The 21,464-nt window shown below is 48.7% G+C and overlaps 1 protein-coding gene, 1 long non-coding RNA gene and 1 other non-coding gene across 4 annotated transcripts; 1 reads left to right on the top strand and 2 right to left on the bottom strand.

The window, feature by feature from the left end:
* Positions 1–472: 472 nt before the first annotated feature.
* Positions 473–545, bottom strand: TRNAM-CAU (transfer RNA methionine (anticodon CAU)). Its single transcript has one exon. It is a non-coding gene; the product is annotated as a tRNA-Met (tRNA).
* A 7,559-nt stretch (positions 546–8,104) lies between these two features.
* Positions 8,105–11,833, bottom strand: LOC104140964 (uncharacterized). Its single transcript, XR_693442.2, has 3 exons — positions 11,089–11,833; positions 8,267–8,300; positions 8,105–8,175 (listed from the first exon to the last, which is right to left on the bottom strand). It is a non-coding gene; the product is annotated as an uncharacterized lncRNA (long non-coding RNA).
* Positions 10,281–21,198, top strand: MAP1LC3B (microtubule associated protein 1 light chain 3 beta). 2 transcript variants are annotated; one of them, XM_068955324.1, is made up of 4 exons: positions 10,281–10,462; positions 12,958–13,013; positions 15,516–15,622; positions 19,245–21,198. In XM_068955324.1, the coding sequence occupies exons 1-4, from the start codon at positions 10,423–10,425 to the stop codon at positions 19,417–19,419; spliced, it is 378 nt and encodes a 125-aa protein (XP_068811425.1). In that variant the 5' UTR covers positions 10,281–10,422; the 3' UTR covers positions 19,420–21,198. The 2 variants fall into 2 exon arrangements, with proteins under 2 accessions (XP_068811425.1, XP_009668303.1); XM_009670008.2 differs by lacking the exon at positions 10,281–10,462 and adding an exon at positions 11,945–12,028.
* Positions 21,199–21,464: the final 266 nt, after the last annotated feature.

Here is a 21,464-nt window from a genome sequence, read left to right as displayed (position 1 = left end):
AGCAGCGCGGCGGAGCAGCTGACACCCGGCCCGCCTCACCCGAGCCCCGGTCCGCGCCCTCCTCGGTAGCGCGTCCAGCTCTCCGGCCCTGGAGCTGGGCCGCGGGAGGCTTTGTGCTTCGCGCGTCTTAGGCCTGTAACTGCCCTCGCTGCTCAACGGAGGCGTGGAGGAGCCTTTCTGCGTGACATGTCCCTGTCTCTCGGGGCATCAGCGCTAGGCCGGGCCTTCTGTTTCCGCAGAAGGATCGCTCTGCCTGCCTTTCGGAAAAGCCAGTCACGACGGGCGGTGCGGCGATTCAGCGCTGCTGCCGTGGTCGTTTAGGACCGCTGCCCTCCTGCTGAAATAAAAAAAATACGTGAAATTAATCCCCCACCCGCCTAAAAAAAAAAGCGTTTCCTCCTCTGCAAAACCCCGCGTGCTCTCCCTTCGCCAGGTAGGCGAAAAAAAAAAAAAAAAGTGAGGGAACCGCGGCTGCCCCGTGTGAGGATCGAACTCACGACCTTCAGATTATGAGACTGACGCGCTACCTACTGCGCTAACGAGGCTCCTCGAAGACCACGGCCGCGCGCAGCCCTCTTGTCCCCGCCCGGCTTCCCCGAGCCTCTGCCCAGGGCTCGCACCCACCGCTACAGCCACCTTTGGGGCGCTGCGGGAGGGACCTTGCTTTCTGCAAATGGCTCCTTTTCCCTATGCTTTTCTGCGAGAGGGGCCTTGCTTTTTTTGCAAATGGCTCTTTTTTCCCATGCTTTTTTTTTTTTTTTTGCGAGAGAGACCTTGTTTTTTTTTGCAAAATGGCTCCTTTTCCCATGCTGTTCTGGGAGAAAGCTGCATTCCTGAAAGAGTCCTTTGGGGTTCTTGACCTCCACACCCTGCTCTGCTGGCCAGACACAAGACTGTGAGGGCAGCATTGACAACATGTGTGCAAGGAAATGAAATTGTTTCCACACAGTTACAAAAAATTAAAGCAAACCTCGTTTGCCTCTGTGCTTGGAGGAGTCACTGTTCGACTGGGATTTCCACAACGGAATTAACTCTGTGCTTTATTGAAGTGCTCGGCATAAGAGGTCTCCCATGATGCAAGCAGAAGTGCTGCCCTGACTTGTAATTGGCAGGACTCACCCTCAGCTAGGGCCTCAAGACAGCAGTCACCATGACAATCAGGTTACAAATACATAAATTGGAAGAAGACATGAAAACAGACGCTTAGTTGATGCAGAAAGTTCCCAAACCTTGCCCACAAGAATCACTGTGGCGAGACTGTTTGCCTGAATGACAAACAACTGGCAGAAAAGGAAGGAGGGAAGAGCCTGCAGACATCAGTCCCTCACAACAGACAAGGAGAGATGTTCAGACTGCCTTGGGCATCCTGAGGACTTCGCTGACGGTCCAGCAGGCATTTCTCACTGTCACCAGGACCATACCCTGATTTCCATGGATCTGGCTGATCGTAGATAGCTATGTGGGTGGTGATCACGGATGGATCATCCAGGCTACAAAGCTGTGGCATCAACAAAATTGCTACAACCACAGCATGAGTAAATGCACAGCTTCTAGCAGTTTGACCCAACGCATTCCTCATCTAACACAACCCACGTGCAAAATGAGGCTGTCATTTTTAATAGCACGGCTAATCTTTTTCAGCTTCAGTGGCGGACAAGTTTAGTGCCCACAATTTTGATTAAATTAAGAAAAGCTGCTCCAAGCATCTGAAACAAGGCACGTGGGCAATGAGTCACCTAAAACAAACATCAGCTGTTTGGAAATATGTCTGTGGCTGTTTTCCACCTGTATTGAATCACATGAATTTTCCCATGTGTTACACTACATTCAGCCAGCTACTCAAAGACAAACTTCCTGGCAGAGATCTAGAAGGCCTTGTCATGTTTATTTGTTTTGGAGCTGATGGATTCATGGAAAGGACAGCGGAAGTACTGATGGCAAGGATTTAAGCGTCAGTGAAACAAAAGATGTCCTTGGTGACGTTGCCTCAAGCAGAAACTCACTCTCCAGCTCATGCATCTTTCCTCCCTGCTTTTCCCTTCTTTGGATTTTCTGGTTTTTCTTGGACTTTCTTCTTTCTCCTTTTCCCCTGAATGCTCCTGCTGTGCCTTTAACCTTCTCTCACTTTCCCTCACCTCCCTGGCCCATATAACCTTATCCCATATCCTTGGCCCAAGGACGCTGAGCTACAGAACCTCCTCCATCCCATGATGCCTGGATCATCAGACTTCCCCCTCTGGCCCACTGACCCCCTTTCCCGGCCAAGTCAGCAGGAGGCAGGACGGCCCATCGTAAACCCGTGCCAGTTCCTGCAGCTCTCCTTCGCCCCATGCCCGTTTCCTCCAGATCAGAAGGAGGAAGGGGAAATGACTGCCTGGCTGAAGGGCAGTGCCCATCTCCAGGGTGACTGATGTTATCGGGCGGGGAGCGAAGCCCAGCCAAGTCAGAGGCAATGCGACAAGCCCTGCAGGGCTGGAGCCAGCCAGCCAGCCTCCCTGGCGATACGCTATGAGAATACAAAGTGCTCTTGCTGCTGAGGGTGAATGCGTTTCCTCTTCCCGCAGAACGGAGTCAGGGGATCCTAATGTCTCGTCATATTGAGAGGAGGAACAGTCATTGTCACCACCTCAAGTCTGACGACCCGGACAGAAAAGGTTCCCAGTGCTGTTCTTGAGGAGCATCACACAATGACTACAAGCAGAGAATTTGGAAGCTGGGCACGGTGAAGGTCCTTGGGGCCAGAAGATGGAGGGTTAATACAGAATGCAGTGCCTTACGATTGAAATAACTTCTAACTTCATCATTTACCAGCCTGTCATCAGAGTGTAAAACTGATACTTTATCTTCTGGGTTACTGTATTCATTATCTAAATCCACAGCCTTATTTGTGACAATAGGGAAAACAGTAAAAGTGCAGTATTGTCTTCTCGGGTCCTCTGTGGCACTATCAAATATCTGAACACCCTTCTTTGTAAACATCACCAGACTAATAGCCCTAAGATCTCCAGTATTGCTGTTTCAGACAAGCTGCCTGCAGTCATTACCATAGGGCTCTTGAAAAAAGGATGTACTGAAAGGGGAAACTCCTTGTTCCATTTCCCTCCAGCAATTAGGGAGCTGATGTAGCTCTTGCTACAGTCAATTAAAGTCTTTACACTCACTCTAAAGGGCTTTGGATTGGTCTCATAGTTAGTGTCCTCATTTTCTGTAATCCTGGAAGTGTTTATGCCTTCCCAGCTTCTGAGCAGGGATGTGCCAGCTGATGGCATATCCAGCCAATTATAACCTGAAGAGCTCGGACAGAATTATTTATTTTCCACTTGGCAAGACGGAGAGAAAAGCATGGCAAGACAGGCCGAGACAGATGAACAAACCCTCTTTGCAAGCCCTGTTTGCCTCACAAAGTATTTGCAGCATGTTTTCTTGGCATGAGCCTGCAGTGGGATTTCTGCTTTGCAATAAGCATCCTTGTGGCAGGACTCTTAGAAGTGGAAACATTTTAGTAGAAAGACCAAAGAATTTTGCTTTGGTTTTTGTGATGTACCTATTTTCATCCCAGATGCACGTTAGCTGCAATTGTAAGCTGGGAAACGGCTGATTTTAGTCTTTCCCATCTTCTTCCTCTCTTTCTGGGCTCTGATCTCATCAGATTTTGCAGGATATGCTGATTAGTGGACAGATGGGGCTCTTTAGGGAAAATCCAGAGCGCTGCAGAAAATGCTGATGATGACTCAGGAAATGTTTTGCGTCCTTCTGCCTTAGAGCTGAACTCAGTGCCTTCTCTTTATGAAAACAGATATGGTCCTTCTTCAATGTACTGTCCTTGCAATGAGGTATTAGTCGATCTAATGATCAGCCGTGGCCATGACTGCTTGGGGTCGCTGAAGACTTCATGGCACTTTCACAAGAAGCGGTTGTTGTTCTTTCTGCCTTGGCCATGGTCCAGCCTGAGCATTTTCATTGTGCCTGGCACCTCTGGCAGCTCAGTTCTCAGAAGCGTTATCAAGGCCTGGCCAGATCACAGGACAGGCAGTCAGGTGTTCGAGATGCTGTTACTTCGTCGGCTGCTGAGCAATGGTTGTGCAATCATAGGCAGCTCACCAGCTCACCAAACCTCTGTATGCCTCAGTTTCTCACTATGTAAATAAAGAGGATGTTTACTGAAGCCACCGGCTACGTAAGTGTCAGCTAACATTTGAAAATGTTTGGAGATCCTTTAATTCTAGGAGTATTAAAAATCAGCAAAAGATTTTGTTGCATGCCATATTATTCCACCATTCCCCTGCTATGCCTCCCCTCACTCACACTGCGGTTACCGCTTGCCAAGAGATTATGGATCTTTTTGAATGAAAGGTGGCACATAAACATAGCTTGTATCAACCAATTTGCTGCTTACACCAACTGATTTGCTGCGTTTACACCAACTGGTTTGCTGCGTTTCCTCATGAAACCAACAACTTCCATTTAAAATTTGATACTGAAGCCAAGAAATGTTTGCTGGAACACCAGTAGAAGCAGCAACTGAAGTCAGGGTTATGTTACGTAGCAATGATGTCTTGTGCAATACTTCTTTTAGGGGAGCACAGCAAGTTTTTTAGGACAGTGTTCTAAGAAAATGATGTTTTTATGACCACACTGTGTGCGTTTTCGGATTTAGCCTCCAAAAAAGCATTTGACCAATGATCTCAAAGGCGTTAAATTCCAACAAGTCTTGTGAAATAGGTGGCCACATCGAGGAGAGAGACACTGTTAGCAGTCCTACTAAGAGCAGCTCGTCTGTTTTTAGACCTCAGAGAAAACCTGCTCAGGCAAAACATATTGCAAAGTGGCTTCATTAGTTTCACGTTTCTCACATCATGCTTTTATATCCCCACAAAAACAAAGATATTTTGTCTTTCTCATAATTCCTTGGTAAAGTTCTCCTACGGCAAAAGGTGACTTCCACAAAGAAATTTGAAGTTTGGGATTTTCTTCATAGGCTAGTCACCACCTTAAGACAATTTTAAGATTAAAACCTCTTAGCACAGTTATTTTAAATAACTACAAGGAATTCACTACAATCCTATTCTGTCTGAAAAAACTCTGATACTAGGTGGGTAATGGTTGTACACTATATGCAAAAAATCAAAGCCCACAGTGCCCTTTAGCTGAGCTAGATCAATAAGAACAATTATTGAGATAATAATTGAGGGAAGGTATTTTGATTCAGGTGAGAACGCAATTCACTCTCAGTACAGCATCCTTCACTTTATGGTTTTTTTTTCTCTCCGTGCAGTGAATTTAATACTGGTGACAGCTGCTAAGCTAACAGCCCTGGACACTAAAGTGCTGCTTTCCAGAAAGAGTGTAGCATTGCAGAGGAACAGCTTGGCCTATACACTGTACAAAGCCTTTTCAGTAACCTTTTACCAGAGGAACGAAGGGATGCCTTATAATTCTCATTGTGATATATATTCACTTTGTTGTGAGGCAGCTAATGTGACAACCCAGTTCTTTTTGGGGTTAAGGGTAAACGGAAGCTTTTCCCCTGGGAAATGCGGTAAACCAGCCAGATTTTGAAGAGAGAGTCACCATTCACACTGTCTTTTTAACAAAAGTACCTTCTGGAAGATGTAGCAGTTGGCAAAGCCTGTTTTTTTTCTTCAGACTTAACAATTAGTGCAGCCTGCCGGATAGGGTGCAAACATGAGGATCAGAACTGAAATCCAGTCCTAGCTCAGGCTTTGACCTGCTTTGTAACTTTGGGCAAATCACTTCTTTCGCTTCATGAGAAAATAAGGCTGAGAGGTATTGCAAGAGATTATTTACTTCCTCCTCCTCCCCAGGATAAGATCAATTCTCCCTAAACTGTTCAAAACAGATGCTTGACTAATTTATTTTTAAAAACATCCAATGGTGAATATTCCACTCCTTTCCTAGACAATTTGTTTCAGTGCTCAGATATTCTTTCCATTAACCCAATGTCTAACTCACATTTCCTTTTCCCAGATATAAGCTCATTATTTCTTGTCCTAGACTCACTGCATGCAGAGAAGAGCTAATTCCCTCCTGCTTTGCAGCAACCTTCTGCATATCTGAAGACTGCATAACGTCTCCTTTCAGTTACGTCTTCTCTTCTTCAGACGGAATGCTTTCTAAAGTATTTTAAGACTCTCATAATAAAAATGCTCGGTGCACTGGATTTTTAAGGGGCTCTGTTCAAGTGCAAGCACCAAATTTGAAGCAACTGCATTTCAAAAGCAGTATTTTCTCACTAGCAACATAGAGTAGTGTTTGGACAGATCTGGTCCCAAAGGCTATGTCCATGCTGTCATTCCAACTGTGCCTAACACCTTTCTCAAATCCAGACTTGCTGACTGTCTGTGCTGTCGACACATAGGCATAGGCTAAGGTTGAGACGAGAGGGAAAGGTCAAGTGAGTCTCAGCGAGGATCTAAGTTTTCCTTCTCACAGTCTCTGCAGATTATTCATGAGCTGAACATGTGATAGCCCAGCCTGTCAGCAGATACTCTGATTGTGGCTCTTCCTAAGCACCATATGGATGCTTTCAGTCTGAGCTGCAGCTCTGCTAACAGTTGGTAGCATGGATGAAAACCGCATGACACATAGTGTTTGGTATTGTTAGGCCGACTATTGGGACTCACCTGCATATGCTGACAAAAATGCCAAGTGGTTTCATCAGTGCTTGTCCTCACGTCTGCAGGCACAGAGAGTATAGCTATTCCTGAGGTATAAAAATGCTGAGAGAGTGGTGGGATCTCCTCAGCTCAGAGAATGCTTTGGAAAAGACAGTAATTAAGTAAGAAAGAAATTCCACTGAAACAGAAGGTTGGGGTGACCAACATGTCTGCAAATCAGCTACTAGATACTAGCACTGGAACTAACCGGTATTCCCCATGAGCTGCTTTTGAAAGTTGTCTCTTTAATAGAGGTCTCTTTCTTCAGTTAGTGGGCAGAGAAATCAAGCATAAAAGTATATGAAATAATAAAACATTTAATTAGTTTAAGTTTCAAATGCTCCTCTGATGATCATCCATTATGTCTCACCTGCTGTTTCTGGACACTGGTGTGATGCATAGAGCATTCATAGATCTCAGAGCTATTTCTTCCCCTGGTTAGTCCCATCTTTAATGACCTCATCCTATAATTATATGGCCACTGGAAATGTTTGAGACCTGAATCATAAAATTATGTAATGAACCCTCATTCCATAGTGTGAACATGGCATCACTGTAACTTTAATGTATTGTTCCATCCCAACAGATGTAGAAATCCTGGTAATGTCTAAACTGGTTAGAATTCAGATCTCTTTCCTGTATTCTCATTTTGCTAATAACACTGCCAGTTGCAACTCTCTGTATCTTCAGCAGCAGCAGCGGAAGTTGAATTGTATAGTTGGATTGTATAGTACCACTGCTGCAAAAGCATTTCTCTATTTCAAAACATACTGCCTAGAACATACGTGAGAAAAGCAGAAAGGAAGGCAGTTGCATTTGTCTGTCTAAAGTCAACAGCTTGTGTCAAAAAGCTGCTAAAGGAAGAAACAGTTGGACATTTTTAATTGAGCGACAGTATCTGCAGTATGAATACAAGTATACTTGGCGTGCAACTAAAATTGTTTGCAATCTAATCAATTCTTGACAAATTCCATGTGATTAGGTGGCGGGCTTTAAAGTGAAGTTAATTATAGATCACCTATCTGGCGCTAAAATTTTATTCATTGAACATAAACTTGGCCACAGCTTCCTCATGTCCATGCGTGCTGAAGGGATACTGAAGGTAAATCATGAAACTTGTACCTCCCCATTGAGGCACAGTGGCTCCAGAGAACACGTCTTGGGTTGCAAGGGACATGGAAAGGGGAATGGGACCTGCTGACAAGCGACATGGAAAAAGCTGGGGTACTGAACGTCTTATTCACCTTGGTTTTTACTGGTAAGACTTGCCAGTCAAATCCCAGGTGCCTGAGAGGAGTGGGAAAGTCTGGAGCAGGGAGGACTTGTCCTTGGTAGAGGAATATCACATTAGGGAGGATTTACACAAACCAGACGGACACAAGTCCCTGGGACCTGATGGGAGGCACCTACCAGGGCTGACGGAGCTGGCCGAAGTCACTGCGAGGCCAGTCACGATTATCCTTGACTGGGCACAGCGATCAGGGGAGGTCTGTGAGTACTGGAAGAAAGCAAATGTCAGCAGATGTCACTCCTATTTTCCAGAAGGGCAAGAAGGAGGATCTGGGGAACTGCAGGCCAGAAAGCCTCACCTCAATCCAAGGGAAGGTGATGGAGCAGATCCTCCTGGAGGTCATTTCCAAACATGTGAAGGACAAGAGGGTGATTGGGAGAGGTCAGCATTGATTTACAAAGAGGAAATCCTGTCTGACCAACCTGAAAACCTTCTATGATGAGATGACTGCCTTGGTGGATGAGGGGAGAGCAGTGCATGCTGTTGTTGTTGAATAATGGCAGGGCACTCTGAGGAGACCACCGTCCCCCTGTCGCTGGGGGACACTGGCGGGGTGCTCTGAGGAGACCACAGCCCCCCTGTCACTGGGGGGACGCTGGTGGGGCGCTCTGAGGAGACCACGGCTCCCCTGTCACTGGGGGGACGCTGGCGGGGCGCTCTGAGGAGACCACGGCTCCCCTGTCACTGGGGGGACACTGGCGGGGCGCTCTGAGGAGACCACGGCCACCCTGTCACTGGGGGGACACTGGTGGGGCGCTCTGAGGAGACCACGGCTCCCCTGTCACTGGGGGGACACTGGTGGGGCACTCTGACGAGACTACAGCTCCCCTGTCACTGGGGGGACGCTGGTGGAGTGCTCTGAGGAGACCACGGCTCCCCTGTCGCTGGGGGGACGCTGGTGGGGTGCTCTGAGGAGACCACGGCTCCCCTGTCGCTGGGGGGACGCTGGCGGGGTGCTCTGAGGAGACCACGGCCACCCTGTCGCTGGGGGGACGCTGGTGGAGTGCTCTGAGGAGACCACGGCTCCCCTGTCACTGGGGGGACGCTGGTGGAGTGCTCTGAGGAGACCACGGCTCCCCTGTCACTGGGGGGACGCTGGTGGGGCGCTCTGAGGAGACCACGGCTCCCCTGTCACTGGGGGGACGCTGGCGGGGCGCTCTGAGGAGACCACAGCCCCCCTGTCACTGGGGGGACGCTGGCGGGGCGCTCTGAGGAGACCACGGCTCCCCTGTCACTGGGGGGACGCTGGTGGAGTGCTCTGAGGAGACCACGGCTCCCCTGTCACTGGGGGGACACTGGTGGGGCGCTCTGAGGAGACCACGGCTCCCCTGTCACTGGGGGGACACTGGTGGGGCGCTCTGAGGAGACCACGGCTCCCCTGTCACTGGGGGGACGCTGGTGGGGCGCTCTGAGGAGACCACGGCTCCCCTGTCACTGGGGGGACGCTGGTGGAGTGCTCTGAGGAGACCACGGCTCCCCTGTCACTGGGGGGACGCTGGTGGAGTGCTCTGAGGAGACCACGGCTCCCCTGTCACTGGGGGGACACTGGTGGGGCGCTCTGAGGAGACCACGGCTCCCCTGTCACTGGGGGGACGCTGGCGGGGCGCTCTGAGGAGACCACGGCTCCCCTGTCGCTGGGGGGACGCTGGCAGGGTGCTCTGAGGAGACCACGGCCACCCTGTCGCTGGGGGACACTGGCGGGGCGCTCTGAGGAGACCACGGCTCCCCTGTCACTGGGGGGACACTGGTGGGGCACTCTGAGGAGACCACGGCTCCCCTGTCACTGGGGGGACGCTGGCGGGGCGCTCTGAGGAGACCACGGCTCCCCTGTCGCTGGGGGGACGCTGGCAGGGTGCTCTGAGGAGACCACGGCCACCCTGTCGCTGGGGGACACTGGCGGGGCGCTCTGAGGAGACCACGGCTCCCCTGTCGCTGGGGGGACACTGGTGGGGTGCTCTGAGGAGACCACGGCTCCCCTGTCACTGGGGGGACGCTGGCGGGGCGCTCTGAGGAGGCCACGTCCCGCTGCCATGGCGCACTAGCTCTGAGGGGACCATGGCCGGGCGTCCCTCAGCGCTCTGAGGCGGCCATGGCCAGAGCCCCACCGGCGGGAAGCAGGCACCGCGGGGCGCACCGAGGAGTCCGCGCCGCCCTGCCGCTGCCGGCCGGACTTGAGGCGACCAAGTCCCGTGTGTGGCTGGGCGGGGGGGCCCACGGGGGCGGCGGGGATGGGGGGGGGGAGGCGGCGGCGCCTCGCCACACTCAAGATGGCGGCGGGGCCGCCCCGCCCGGCGGTGACGCGCGGCGTCAGCTGACGGCGCAGCGCCGCTGCTGGTGGCGGCGGGGGGCGGGCGCCGCCGACACTCGCAGTTGGCCGCCGCCGCCGCTGCCGCGCAGAGCCGCCGCCGGGCCCGGGCCGAGCCGCGCCGAGCCGAGCCGCGCCGAGCCGCCGCCATGCCCTCGGAGAAGAGCTTCAAGCAGCGCCGCACCTTCGGTGAGGCCCCGCCGCCGCCGTGGGCGCGTCCCGCCGCGGGGGGCGCGGCGGTGAGGGGGGGCTGACAGGGACGGGCGGGGGCGGCGGCCGCGGCGGGTGGGGGGGGGACGCGGGGAGGCCCGGCCGGGAGGGCGCCCCGGGGGCCGGCGGCGGCGGCTGCGGCGGGGAGGGGGGGGGGTCGCGCTGAGGAGAAGGGGGGACTTAAACGTGGGGCCGGGCGGCGGCTGCGCTTCCCCCATCCCCGGGGGCTCCCTCGGGCCTGGGCGTCGGTGCGGTGCGGTGAGCGGCCGAGCCGCCGGGGAGGCCTCGCGACGGGAGGGCCGAACCCCGCTTTTAGTCGGGGCCCCCCCAGCGTGCCCCTCCCGGTTGTCTTCGCCACCCGGCCGGGCACCGAAAAGAGCTGCGTAACGACGGCTGGGGAAATGAGATTAGCCCCTTTTCTCGAAGGAGCGGCCTTGGCAGCCCGGTGCCAACGGCTCTCCCCCCGCGGAGGGGGGACCCCGAGAAACCCAGGAGCTCTGGCGTCTGCTCGGGCCTGTCGGCGAGGTGGGCCGGCGCGCCCCTGGGGTAACCCGCGCTGGCGGCTCGACCTGTTTCCGCTTGAGGCGATAAAATCCCACGTTTACCAAAACCGATGCGGGTAATCGACGTAGCTTTTCTTTTCCCTCGGCCTTTGGGTTGGAGTCAAGCTGCTTAGGACGGTTTCCCACCCTCCCCGCCGCAGCCTTTGCTCTTCTGTTAAACGTAAGCCGCTCTCTGCATCGAGCTTGGCAGAGTTGTGGTCTAATGAAGTCTGCGTTTAAGCTGGCCCTTTTCTTGGAGTCTTCCAAAACTGTTGTTGACCCATCTCCTGTCAACAGCCTCTGTTGCAGGTATTAAGTTCAACTAGGATGGCAGCCAAGCAGTTGCCACTGCAACTAATGTCGTCAGAGAGCAGTGTTTATCTGTGAACGACTGAAGCCTGCTTTTGAGCATGCCATAAACAATAATCTCAATGATTTGTCTAGCTCCTGTTTTATGTTCCTTGTACTTCAGGGAGTTGTGCTGAATAACGCTGTCATATGCAAACCTGTTTCAGTTGAAAAGTTAGCAAAACCTCTCTGTGTTTGCTGAGTTGACAGCTGGTCTCATCTGCTCCCTGCATCTCTTGTGCTTCTGGTTAACTTAATCTTAAAAGTACTTTAATTAACTAGTATCTCTGCCCTTGAAGTGTTAATTCTAGTCTGCAGAGAGTGTGGCTTGTGCTGTAAGATCTGAAAGCCTGAGTTGAAAGTAGGATTGCACTCCTACCCCGAAGCCGTCTTGCTACACAGGGCCTTGAGCAACAGGAAGCATGTAGGGATGATTCTGAAGCCTTTTAAGACTCTTAGTCTCACAGTCTGTTGAAGGTTTTACATACTAGTGGCCTTAGTTTTGCTCGATTCATGTCCAGCTTTAATCCCTGACTCACGTGAGTTGCATTTCCTTACCTGGCTCGTAAAAGGTGCAGAGATGTATTTGATGCCTACGAGCTCCCCTATGGACCAATGGACAGCTGAGTAATGCTGTTGCTGAATGACAGAGCAGGTAATGTGTCCTGCGTATTAGCATACAAATAATGAGTTTGACCAATGGTGCTGATCTAAGCTGCTTCTCTCCCCTGAGCAGCACCTCTCCCTGTGGTAGGTGTCTGTTCCAGCTGTGCTACAACACTAAATCTTCTCTCTGAAAGGTGTTTATAGATGGGGATGGCCTGGAAAGCCCCAACCTGCTGAAAAGAACTGGAGAGATTAAATTTGGGTTCATTGAATCCAAAAGCAGACATGGTATAAGCAGATGCAACTGACTCCAGAAGCAACTGTGTCTGTTTACTTTGGCTCTGACTTGTACTTCAGCCTAGTTTATAATATCTGTACTATTAATATTTATGTCTGAGATGAACTTTATCCTGAAAACCAGCACAGATAACGGGGAAATATCTAGGTATACAAAATCCTACCGACAGCTCTTGCAACAATGTGTTGCAGTATAATCAGAATAGAAAACTGTAATTCTGTAATACTAGAACGAACAGTGTAAGCTGATAACTGCCTGGCTTCGGCTGGTCTTGGGTCTCAAATAATTGTTCACAACTTCCTCTTCGGGGATCTAGTAGAAATAGGACAGGATATTTGGTCATTAACTTGGCTAGTGTAATTTGATCCCATAAATTTATGAGCTTAAATGTCTCCTTTAGTCAGCAGCAAATGCGGTGTGGAGGGGAGGTCCACCTCCTTTAACACGTTTAGGTGTCCCAGGAAATGTGCGTGCAGTCCTTGTCATCTTGTGTCAAAGAACAGAGTATCACCAGTGTTGTCCCCTTAGAAAACTGCTTTGCCTGAATTTGCTTTTGTGGCTCTGATTAACTTGCGGCACCTGTCTTCACTGGTGGGGAAATAAAGTAATAGCAGCCTTAAATGATGGTATTCGAGCAGCCATTTTTTATTTTTATTTTTTATTTTTTAAATCTCTTGCAGAGCAAAGGGTGGAAGATGTACGACTGATTCGAGATCAACATCCAACTAAAATACCAGTAAGTCTGGTTCCTGTCACTTCAGTTTCAGGTCACATGTTCTTTTTGCTGGTAAGGAGCCTGTAAAAGAACTAACCTGGTGAGTCCAAATTAAACGTGTCCCTTCAGAGTCAGTAAGCCTGCACTTGAGAAACATTCTCAAACCAGTAAGTGCGCTAGAGCAAGGTGCTAGCTGGTGACTAGAGGAAATGGAGTTTCCTGTGTACTGAAGTCACCGTGCTGTAACTTCAAAGAGAGCCACACCCAGACGGAGCACTGAGATTCTCCTGAGTGTTCAGCTCTTCTCGTCCTGAAAGTGGACGTATTTTCCTTCCTTGAAAGAAGACTCTGCAGGGGATAAGCAGGAAGAGTACACAGTAATTTAGAGTCAGATGTGGCTTTCATACAATATCCATGCTGAGACAGACAGAAACACTTGCTTTCCAAGAAACGGACCTTTGCTTGGAGGTTGCTAGGAATGCTGTGTGGCTGTCGTACCCCTCCATAATTGGGAGGGAAGATCATCCCTCACCTTGTCCTTCTCCTTTCATGGTACAGCCCCAAACCACTTGCCTAAACCTTAGTTTTGTGTTATGGCATCCTAGAGGTTAGAAATGCAAAACAAAGCATCCTAGGAAGGAAAAGGGAGGGATCACGATATGTTGCTAGTGTGGCCCACAATTAGTGGGTTGTCGTGTGGCAGCTGTCCCCACAATAAGCAATAAATGCAACTGTCCCTATGGCCGTTTGGTGGAATAGGGAAAGTCTCTGGAGATCTTGGGAGGCAGAAGGGTGAACTCTAGCAGAAGCCTCAGCTTTTGGTTCTCAGTGATGAGAGCTGATGATCTTTGTGAGTGGAAATTCTTCTGTAGGCACACAAACTGCTTGCAAACCGTCTGAAGTTCTAGTGCAAGTTTATTAACAGAAGCAGTTGCCGCCTCCACTTAAAATGGAAACTGAAAAGTTTTCAGCTACTCTCTAGGTTTAAGCTACTTCATCTCAAATGGCAGCAGCAGCAGCTTGGCCCATAACTATGCTGCTGGGCATGGGAACAGTAATAGTTTATGGCAGGGATTTTCTGACTTCTCTGGAGTCTGCGGTTTTCCCAAAAGGCCCTTTCCTGACAAATCTGTTTGCTGGCAATAGATTGCTTTTTCTTTCACCTTTCACGGATCGCTTAGAAGTAGTCCCCAAGCTCTGCGACCACAGATTGAAAGCCATTGATTTATAGCAAAGCTCTCATTTTAAGTCAGCCATGGAGATGTTACTAGCAAAAATTTAGAGCTCCCTAAGCAACCTGCTGAAGATGCTATGCCATTCTTGCAAGTTTGCATCATTGCCTGCTGGGATCCTTGGGGCCTTGCTGTGCTTGCCAGTCCATATTCTAGCCAGTGTCACTGCCACATTATTATCATTAACAGCTCTAGATGAGTTAAGAGGACAATGTCACACTAGATGGCATATCCCAGCTGTACTGTCACCATCCTTCATTTTGCTGTTGGAAATATCTATTGTTTGTGGTCTACGCCTTAAAAATAGGGGATTTTTCCCCCCCTAGAATTAGCCAGCATTTATTTAAACTAGTTTAAAGAAGTCTTTCCTTGATCTAATTAAATTGGCCTTTTATCTCTTCACCTGTGAAACTTTTGAATATCAACACAGTCAGACCCCGTGAGCATGGAAATGATCCAAGTCCCTTCCAAGCGAATGGTGTCACTTAGTTACAGTTGATTTAAAAACAACAAAACCCGCATGGCTGTGGAAACAGAGATGCACGAATTCTGAGATCTTTTCTTAAAAGCAGAAACTATATACAGTTGCTGGGCAGGGTGCTACTTACATTGGCAAATCTACCATTTCCTCATGAATTAAGTAGTTAGTACATAATAATCTTGACGGACTTACTGGTTCCTAGGCATGCTATCTTGAGATTAAGGAGGAGGAAATTCTTGCTTTGAGGCTTTATACCCTTCAAAAGTAAATTTCTCTAGTACATTGGAGAAACCAGGGAAGGCTGATAGAATAGCGTGGTAATCTGGAGCTGTGGCTCTTAGGAAGAGATGGCCAGGAGAAACTGGAGGGATTCTAGTGAAAGCTGCTTGAGGTTGCAGACCTAGGTAGCAGCCCAAGCATCCTAGTCAGCCACTGTAATATTTCATAGGAAAGTGTGCTTTATCTTTTCTTGGGTTTCCTTGTTGCTGGGTAGTTCAGTGCCAGACTAAATGATTCCAGCAATATAACACTTCTAAAGCTGTACTCAAGCTGTGAATGAGAGTGTTTTTGAATTCCTATTTCTTCCCCCTTCATTCAGGGAGTCGTATAAACAGAACGAGAAGGGCAGATGAAGATAACTGTTCCTTTTTAAATTCAAGATGGTGCTTTCACAAATGAAGTAAAATGGAGTTTAGCATAAATGCCTTCACATTTCTGCATTTAAAATGGGGGGGGGAGGGAGGAGAGGAGGGGACTATGGCACTTCTGCCTCTCGCATCTTATGCTTCTGTTCTTTTTGTTTCTTTTGAGGTTATTATTGAAAGGTACAAGGGGGAGAAACAGCTTCCAGTTCTGGATAAGACTAAGTTCCTGGTTCCAGATCATGTCAACATGAGTGAGCTAATCAAAATTATCAGGTAGTATGCTGTGATTTCAGTATTTACTACATTAAAGTAATGATTCTTTGTTCATTTTCTAGCTGGCGTATGATTTTAGGAACTCTTTAAGTGGAAAACTCATTTAACTAGTACTTAGTGTCACTAGGACAAATCCATGAGAGGGTGTTGTTCCTTGGGCTTTGCTGGCACAGCTCTGGTGTAGAAGTGCATTTGCTTGCATAAAGGGCCTTCTACTGATGTACGTAAAGGCTGTTTCTATATGAGAAAGCACTATGGATATAAATAGCTTCGAAACAAAACCACTGCATTTTCATGTAGTAGGTATAATTATTATGGTGTCGTGTCTGACCAACGTGAGCATCTAACTTGAGCTTCAGCGAGATTCGAAACCCTGTAGAGCGATTCGAAACCCTGTAGAGCGAAAAGAAGGCCAATGGGATCCTAGGGTGCATTAGGCAGAGTGTTGCCAGCAGGTCGAGGGAGGTGATCCTGCCCCTCTATTCAGCCCTGGTGAGGCCTCACCTGGAGTACTGTGTCCAGTTCTGGGCTCCCCAGTACAAGAGAGACATGGCACTCCTGGAGAGAGTCCAGCGGAGGGCTACCAAGATGATTAGAGGGCTGGAGCATCTCTCCTATGAAGAAAGACTGCAAGAGCTGGGCCTGTTCAGCCTGGAGAAGAGAAGATTGAGAGGGGATCTCATCAACGTGTACAAGTATCTGAAGGGGGAGTGTCAAGAGGATGAGACCAGCCTCTTCTCCGTGGTGCCCAGCAACAGGACAAGAGGCAATGGGCAGAAACTGAACCACAGGAAGTTCCATCTGAACCTGAGAAAAAACTTCTTCACTGTGAGGGTGACAGAGCATTGGAACAGGTTGCCCAGAGGGGTGGTGGAGTCTCCTTCCCTGGAGATATTCAAAACCCGTCTGGATGTGATCCTGGGCAATATGCTCTAGGTGACCCTGCTTGAGCAGGGAGGTTGGACGAGATGATCTCCAGAGGTCCCTTCCAACCTAAACGATTCTGTGATTCTGTGATTCTGTGAATTAAAAGGTAGAATCAGCTACCTGCAACTGCTCTCGTAGGAGGCATGAGATGGAGGTGAACAGTAGCTTCCAGTTTTCTGTATATGCACTAGCAGCCTGTAAGCGAAGCAGGTACCACCAACTCCTTAGCCCTGCCTGAAAATAATTGAGCTGTTGGTTTAATTTTCCAAAGAAATAACATTTCCAGGGATGCGGGGGAGGGGGGGAATCTGGGGCTATAAATCCGTCTAACATGGGTGCTTCTGGCCAAGGGCCTCAGTGCTTCCTGGCTGGCAGTTTTAGGATGCCTTTGTGGTGTTCTGCCTGGGAGTTCCTCTCCGGAGCGCCTGCCTCTCCCCGCTCACTGGAGGGGGAGTTTGGGCTCATAGCCAGAGCTGCAAGCTGTTGCTTAGGGTTGATATTGGCATCCTTTGACCATGAAATAAGGTTACCCTAAATAACAGTGGTGAGGCCTAAAAAACACATGTTCAAACCAGTCTCTTCCTTGTCCCAGCTATTTGCACAGACTGCGGCTTGGGTTTTGCTTACAGGGAAAAGCAATGGAGAACTAACCCTGGAGTGGAAGTTGTGTGGTCTGAAATTGCGGTCAGAAATTCTGCTAGAAGTGGCTTTCTTCTGGCTTAATGTCAAAGGGAGTATTTGATTAGTAAGAGTTCCCAAGTGGTAAACTTGGAAGTCAAAAGCAAACCAGAGTTTGCTTTTCATTGGTCACGGTGTACCAGGGAGCTGGTTCTTGGAGGGCACAAGCTGCAAAAAAGGAGAACTCTCCCACTTGTCTAAACAAATCCCAGCTCTTACATGAGTAGGAGAGTGAGATAGAGTTCTAGAAGGAGGAACCAGATTGCTTGAGTCTTCCAGAAATTCTAATGAAAGCTCCTGGACAAAAAGATCAAACAACAAATTGAAAGATTTCGCCCCCCCCCCCCCCCCTTTTTCCTTTGGCTTTGCGGTTAATAGGCAAGTTGATACGAACTGGACTTGGTTCTCGGACAGCTCCTCTTATGTATGGCAAAGCGTGCATGCAGTGCAGGCCTCTCCTTCCAAACCCTCAGAGAGCTGCTGCTGTCTCTCAGCCTGCTGTCTGGAGTGATTAGAGCTTGGTTTTGGAATGGTCTTTTCCTAAGCTGTGGCTGGCAAGCTCAAGAAATGCTTGTTTCCAGCTGCTGCAACCTCTCAGCAGAGAGTGGAATTGGCGGGGAAGCTCTTCTGGTGTGCTGGATTTTCTTTCTTCTGCCCTGCCTGTCTCCCTCCTCCCCAAATTAGGCAGGGAGGAGGCAAATTAGGCATTTCCGTATCTCAAATGAAGCAGGCTCAGTCGTGACCGCTGTGCCCAAACAGGAGTAAAAGGGCAACACACAAACACCCTGTCTCCCTTACGTTGTTCTGCATGCATTGCTTTCGTTCGGTGCATATCAGCAAAAAAGAGCATGTGCTTTTCCATCTTTATTCTGTAGGCTTTATGGGTTGTTTCACATCATTAGTGTTTTCATAAGACTTTGGCCTTTCCTCCATGTTTTAGAAGGACTAGCTTGTACTACACAAGTTAGTCTGTCGGGGAAAGATGAAACAAAGAGCTTTATGCATCCCATGTCAAAATGCTTTTGCTCATGACAAATCAGAGTCTTCATTTTGTAGCGTGCCTGGCATTCGCTGCCCTGCAACCCTCAGATCTGAAGGGTTGCAGGGCAGTGAATCCACAGCAGGGGGTGAATGAAAGGTCTGAATCCACAGGACCCTCTGCTCTTGCACCTGCACATAGCTGAATTTGTTGTTTCCTTGGTTTGTGAAGTAGTGAGTGAGCTCCTACCTGCAAACCTACTTTCCAGTAGGAAGCTTAGCAGAAGTATCTACTTCCCCCAGACCAAAGCAAATGACCCAAGAGAAACACCTGTGAGATGTTTACTCTGGCATGCTGTTTGTAAAGTCTGTCACTCTTGGCTGTTCCCACGATGCTTCTGCTGCGAGGGAGGAGGGAAGGGGGCGAGACCCTCCAAAGGTTAAATGTTACAGAGCTGGTGACAAAGTGAGTTTAAAAGGTCCAGGGCCTTAAAGCGGAAGCTCTGCCAGTACTCCCTCCCCCCCGCCCCCGAGTTTACATGGATATCCCAAGGTCAGTCTGGGTTTAAATTTCACTTGATTCCAGTGAGATGCCATCTAGCTAAGTTGCAAGCCAAAGGTCCTTTAAGCCTTGCATGTTTTGCTAGTAATACAGCAAAACTGCCCGCTGCCCGAGGATCATCCTGGCCAGGAATACCTTTTCCTTTTCACTTCAGTTTAATGCCCTTCTGGAGTTTAGCCCGTGTTGTTCCAGTGTAATAAGGGCTTATGTCAATGGAGTTGGTGTGTTTGACCAGAGTAATTGATAAGATTTAGTAGATTGCCTTGGGGAAATTGCAAACTTAATATGGTCTTGGGGTGGGAACCAAATGCTTTTTCTAGTGGCAGGGGTGCTCTGGTGGGGCTATCTTACAGCTTTCATTGGCAGAGGACTGTGTTTTGCCTTCTGTCAACAAGCCTCTGTTAAACATGTGTGGAAATGTATTGTCATCACTGTGAAACTCCTTCCTCCCTCCCCTCCCCGACCTTCCTCTAACAGGCGACGCCTGCAGCTGAACTCCAACCAGGCTTTCTTCCTCCTGGTGAACGGACACAGCATGGTGAGCGTTTCCACGCCCATATCCGAGGTGTATGAGAGTGAAAAGGACGAGGACGGATTCCTGTACATGGTGTACGCCTCTCAGGAGACTTTCGGAGTGCAATCTTCCGTCTAAGATGCGAGTGGCTTCTAGCCTAGGATTTTGGGTTACCCTTGGCCATCACCCCCACTCTTCCCCACGCACACCCCAGGGAAAAGAAACGGATGTCACCTGTGCTCTCAGTACCTTAGCATAGTCTTGCTTTAGCAGGTGTCTCATCTTACCTTGCCTTGTTTGTGAATATTAAACAGTACAGACGAGCACCTCCAGCTTTGAAAACCTGCTGTAATATTCCACACAGGCACATTTACATTTCGGGACTTGATGAATGGAACCCAATTGTGCATGTGTCAATTGCAAATAAAGGGACACTCAATTGACTCTTAACAGGTAAACAGGCACCAGTGAGAAGCTCAAGTGTTTCATGTGACAGTCTTCTGGAAAATCTCCCTGTAATTCCTTAAAGCTTTTGTTTGTTTGTTTGTTTGTTTTGTTTTTGTTTATTTTATGGGAAAGCTTCTAATGAGAGCTAATACATCTAGTGTTCCAAAGTGGAGATTTGTCTGCTGCAGTTCGAGATTTGTGTCAGTACTGCACTGAGTTAAGGCAAGCATTTGGGGTGAGATGGGGGAGTACAACTCCCTTTGTTTTCCTGATTTTTTTTTTTTTTTGGTACTGCTACCTTAGAAATGGTGCCGGTTTCTGAAATACTCATACCAAACACCACAGCTTTATTGTAGTTTTTGGATGTTAACTGTAAAATACACACCTGGACAGGTAATATGTTCAAATAAACTCCAGTCTGTTATGAATTTCCAATGCCTGCGTGTCCACTAAAACACTGTTATTCATATGGGCTCGCTTCCAGAAGACCATCCCTCCTAGCCCAAAGGTTTGTCCTTCTCTTGCCCAGCAGGGAGTTTGCTGGGAGAAGGTAGTCAAGGAAACTACTGCCAGTACAGGCTGTCGTGATAGATGCAGCCAGTTGCGAAGCAGGCTAGTGCAATTTGAGAAAGGAGTAGTGCCCACAAGGTTGGTGATCTTTGCAATGCCACCTGTTCCTGATTTCTGCCCCATCGGTTCTGCCGTGTAGATGCATTCAAGCCCTCCAATGTGAGCAGGCGAACTTTCTTTGTTTTACGCACCGCCGTGCTGAACATTGGGCTCGAACATGCTACTGGAATTAAGAATCCAAACTGCCCAACCAGTCTGTCACTTGTTTTGCGTGTTATCACTGATGGGGTCAGGGAGAACTGCTTTTAAAAGCATCCCCCGTCCAGGAATCGCTGTCGAGATTTGATGAACAAATGACTATTCCATCATTGAAGTTTCCTGCCACTTGCATGGGGTTTGAAAAATCTTGGTGTTACTACTGTCCTGAGTAGGGAGGCAACCTGCGCAGAGGAAAGGTATCTAGTAGGATCTGTGTTTTTTCCTCTAGAGTTGTTGTAAAGTGAAGTGTAGCAGGATGAGATTACTCTTGTATATTATGTGTCTGTGAACTAACTACATCTGTTACTGGAAGCTAACTTACTATAACGGGGGGAAAAGAAGCAATACTACTGCGTCTTGGCACTCTAGATCAATAAGGTGTACAATTTGTACCTATTTACACCTCTTTGCATGCATCTTGTTCACAATGCTTACTTCAGATTTTTTTAATGTTGTGTTTTTACTTCAATGTAAACTTTTAAATGCCGCTTGTCCTATGTTTAGTTTTGTGTAGGAAATTGTTTAACTCATAACTGACAACCATACTTGTAATTACAACGTGATTGACTGATATTCCTGTACAAATGTTGCTTTTTTAAAATTAATACAGTGCTGATATGGATGGATTACATCCCAACTTAATTATGGCTTGTGTAGTTATTTATAGACAGCTTTCTTAAATATTTGTAGAGAAGGGCACAGGGAGGTCTAACTCCACCTGTTTCAAAGCACGCAAGGCAGTGAACCAGGTCCTGCTGACAAAGATTAGGCACTTACTTGTGCCGAAACCTTTGATACTGATTAGCAGTAACAACAGAGGGATGGGAGTTTTCGCTATGTGGAAGGAGGAATTAAAGGTGTAATGGCCCTCTAAAACAATTCTCCTCTCTAGATGGTTGTACTTCTTT

This window comes from Struthio camelus, chromosome 10, assembly GCF_040807025.1.
Source record: "Struthio camelus isolate bStrCam1 chromosome 10, bStrCam1.hap1, whole genome shotgun sequence".
In the NCBI taxonomy this organism is placed as follows: domain Eukaryota; kingdom Metazoa; phylum Chordata; class Aves; order Struthioniformes; family Struthionidae; genus Struthio; species Struthio camelus.
This window is presented reverse-complemented; position numbering and strand designations above follow the sequence as displayed.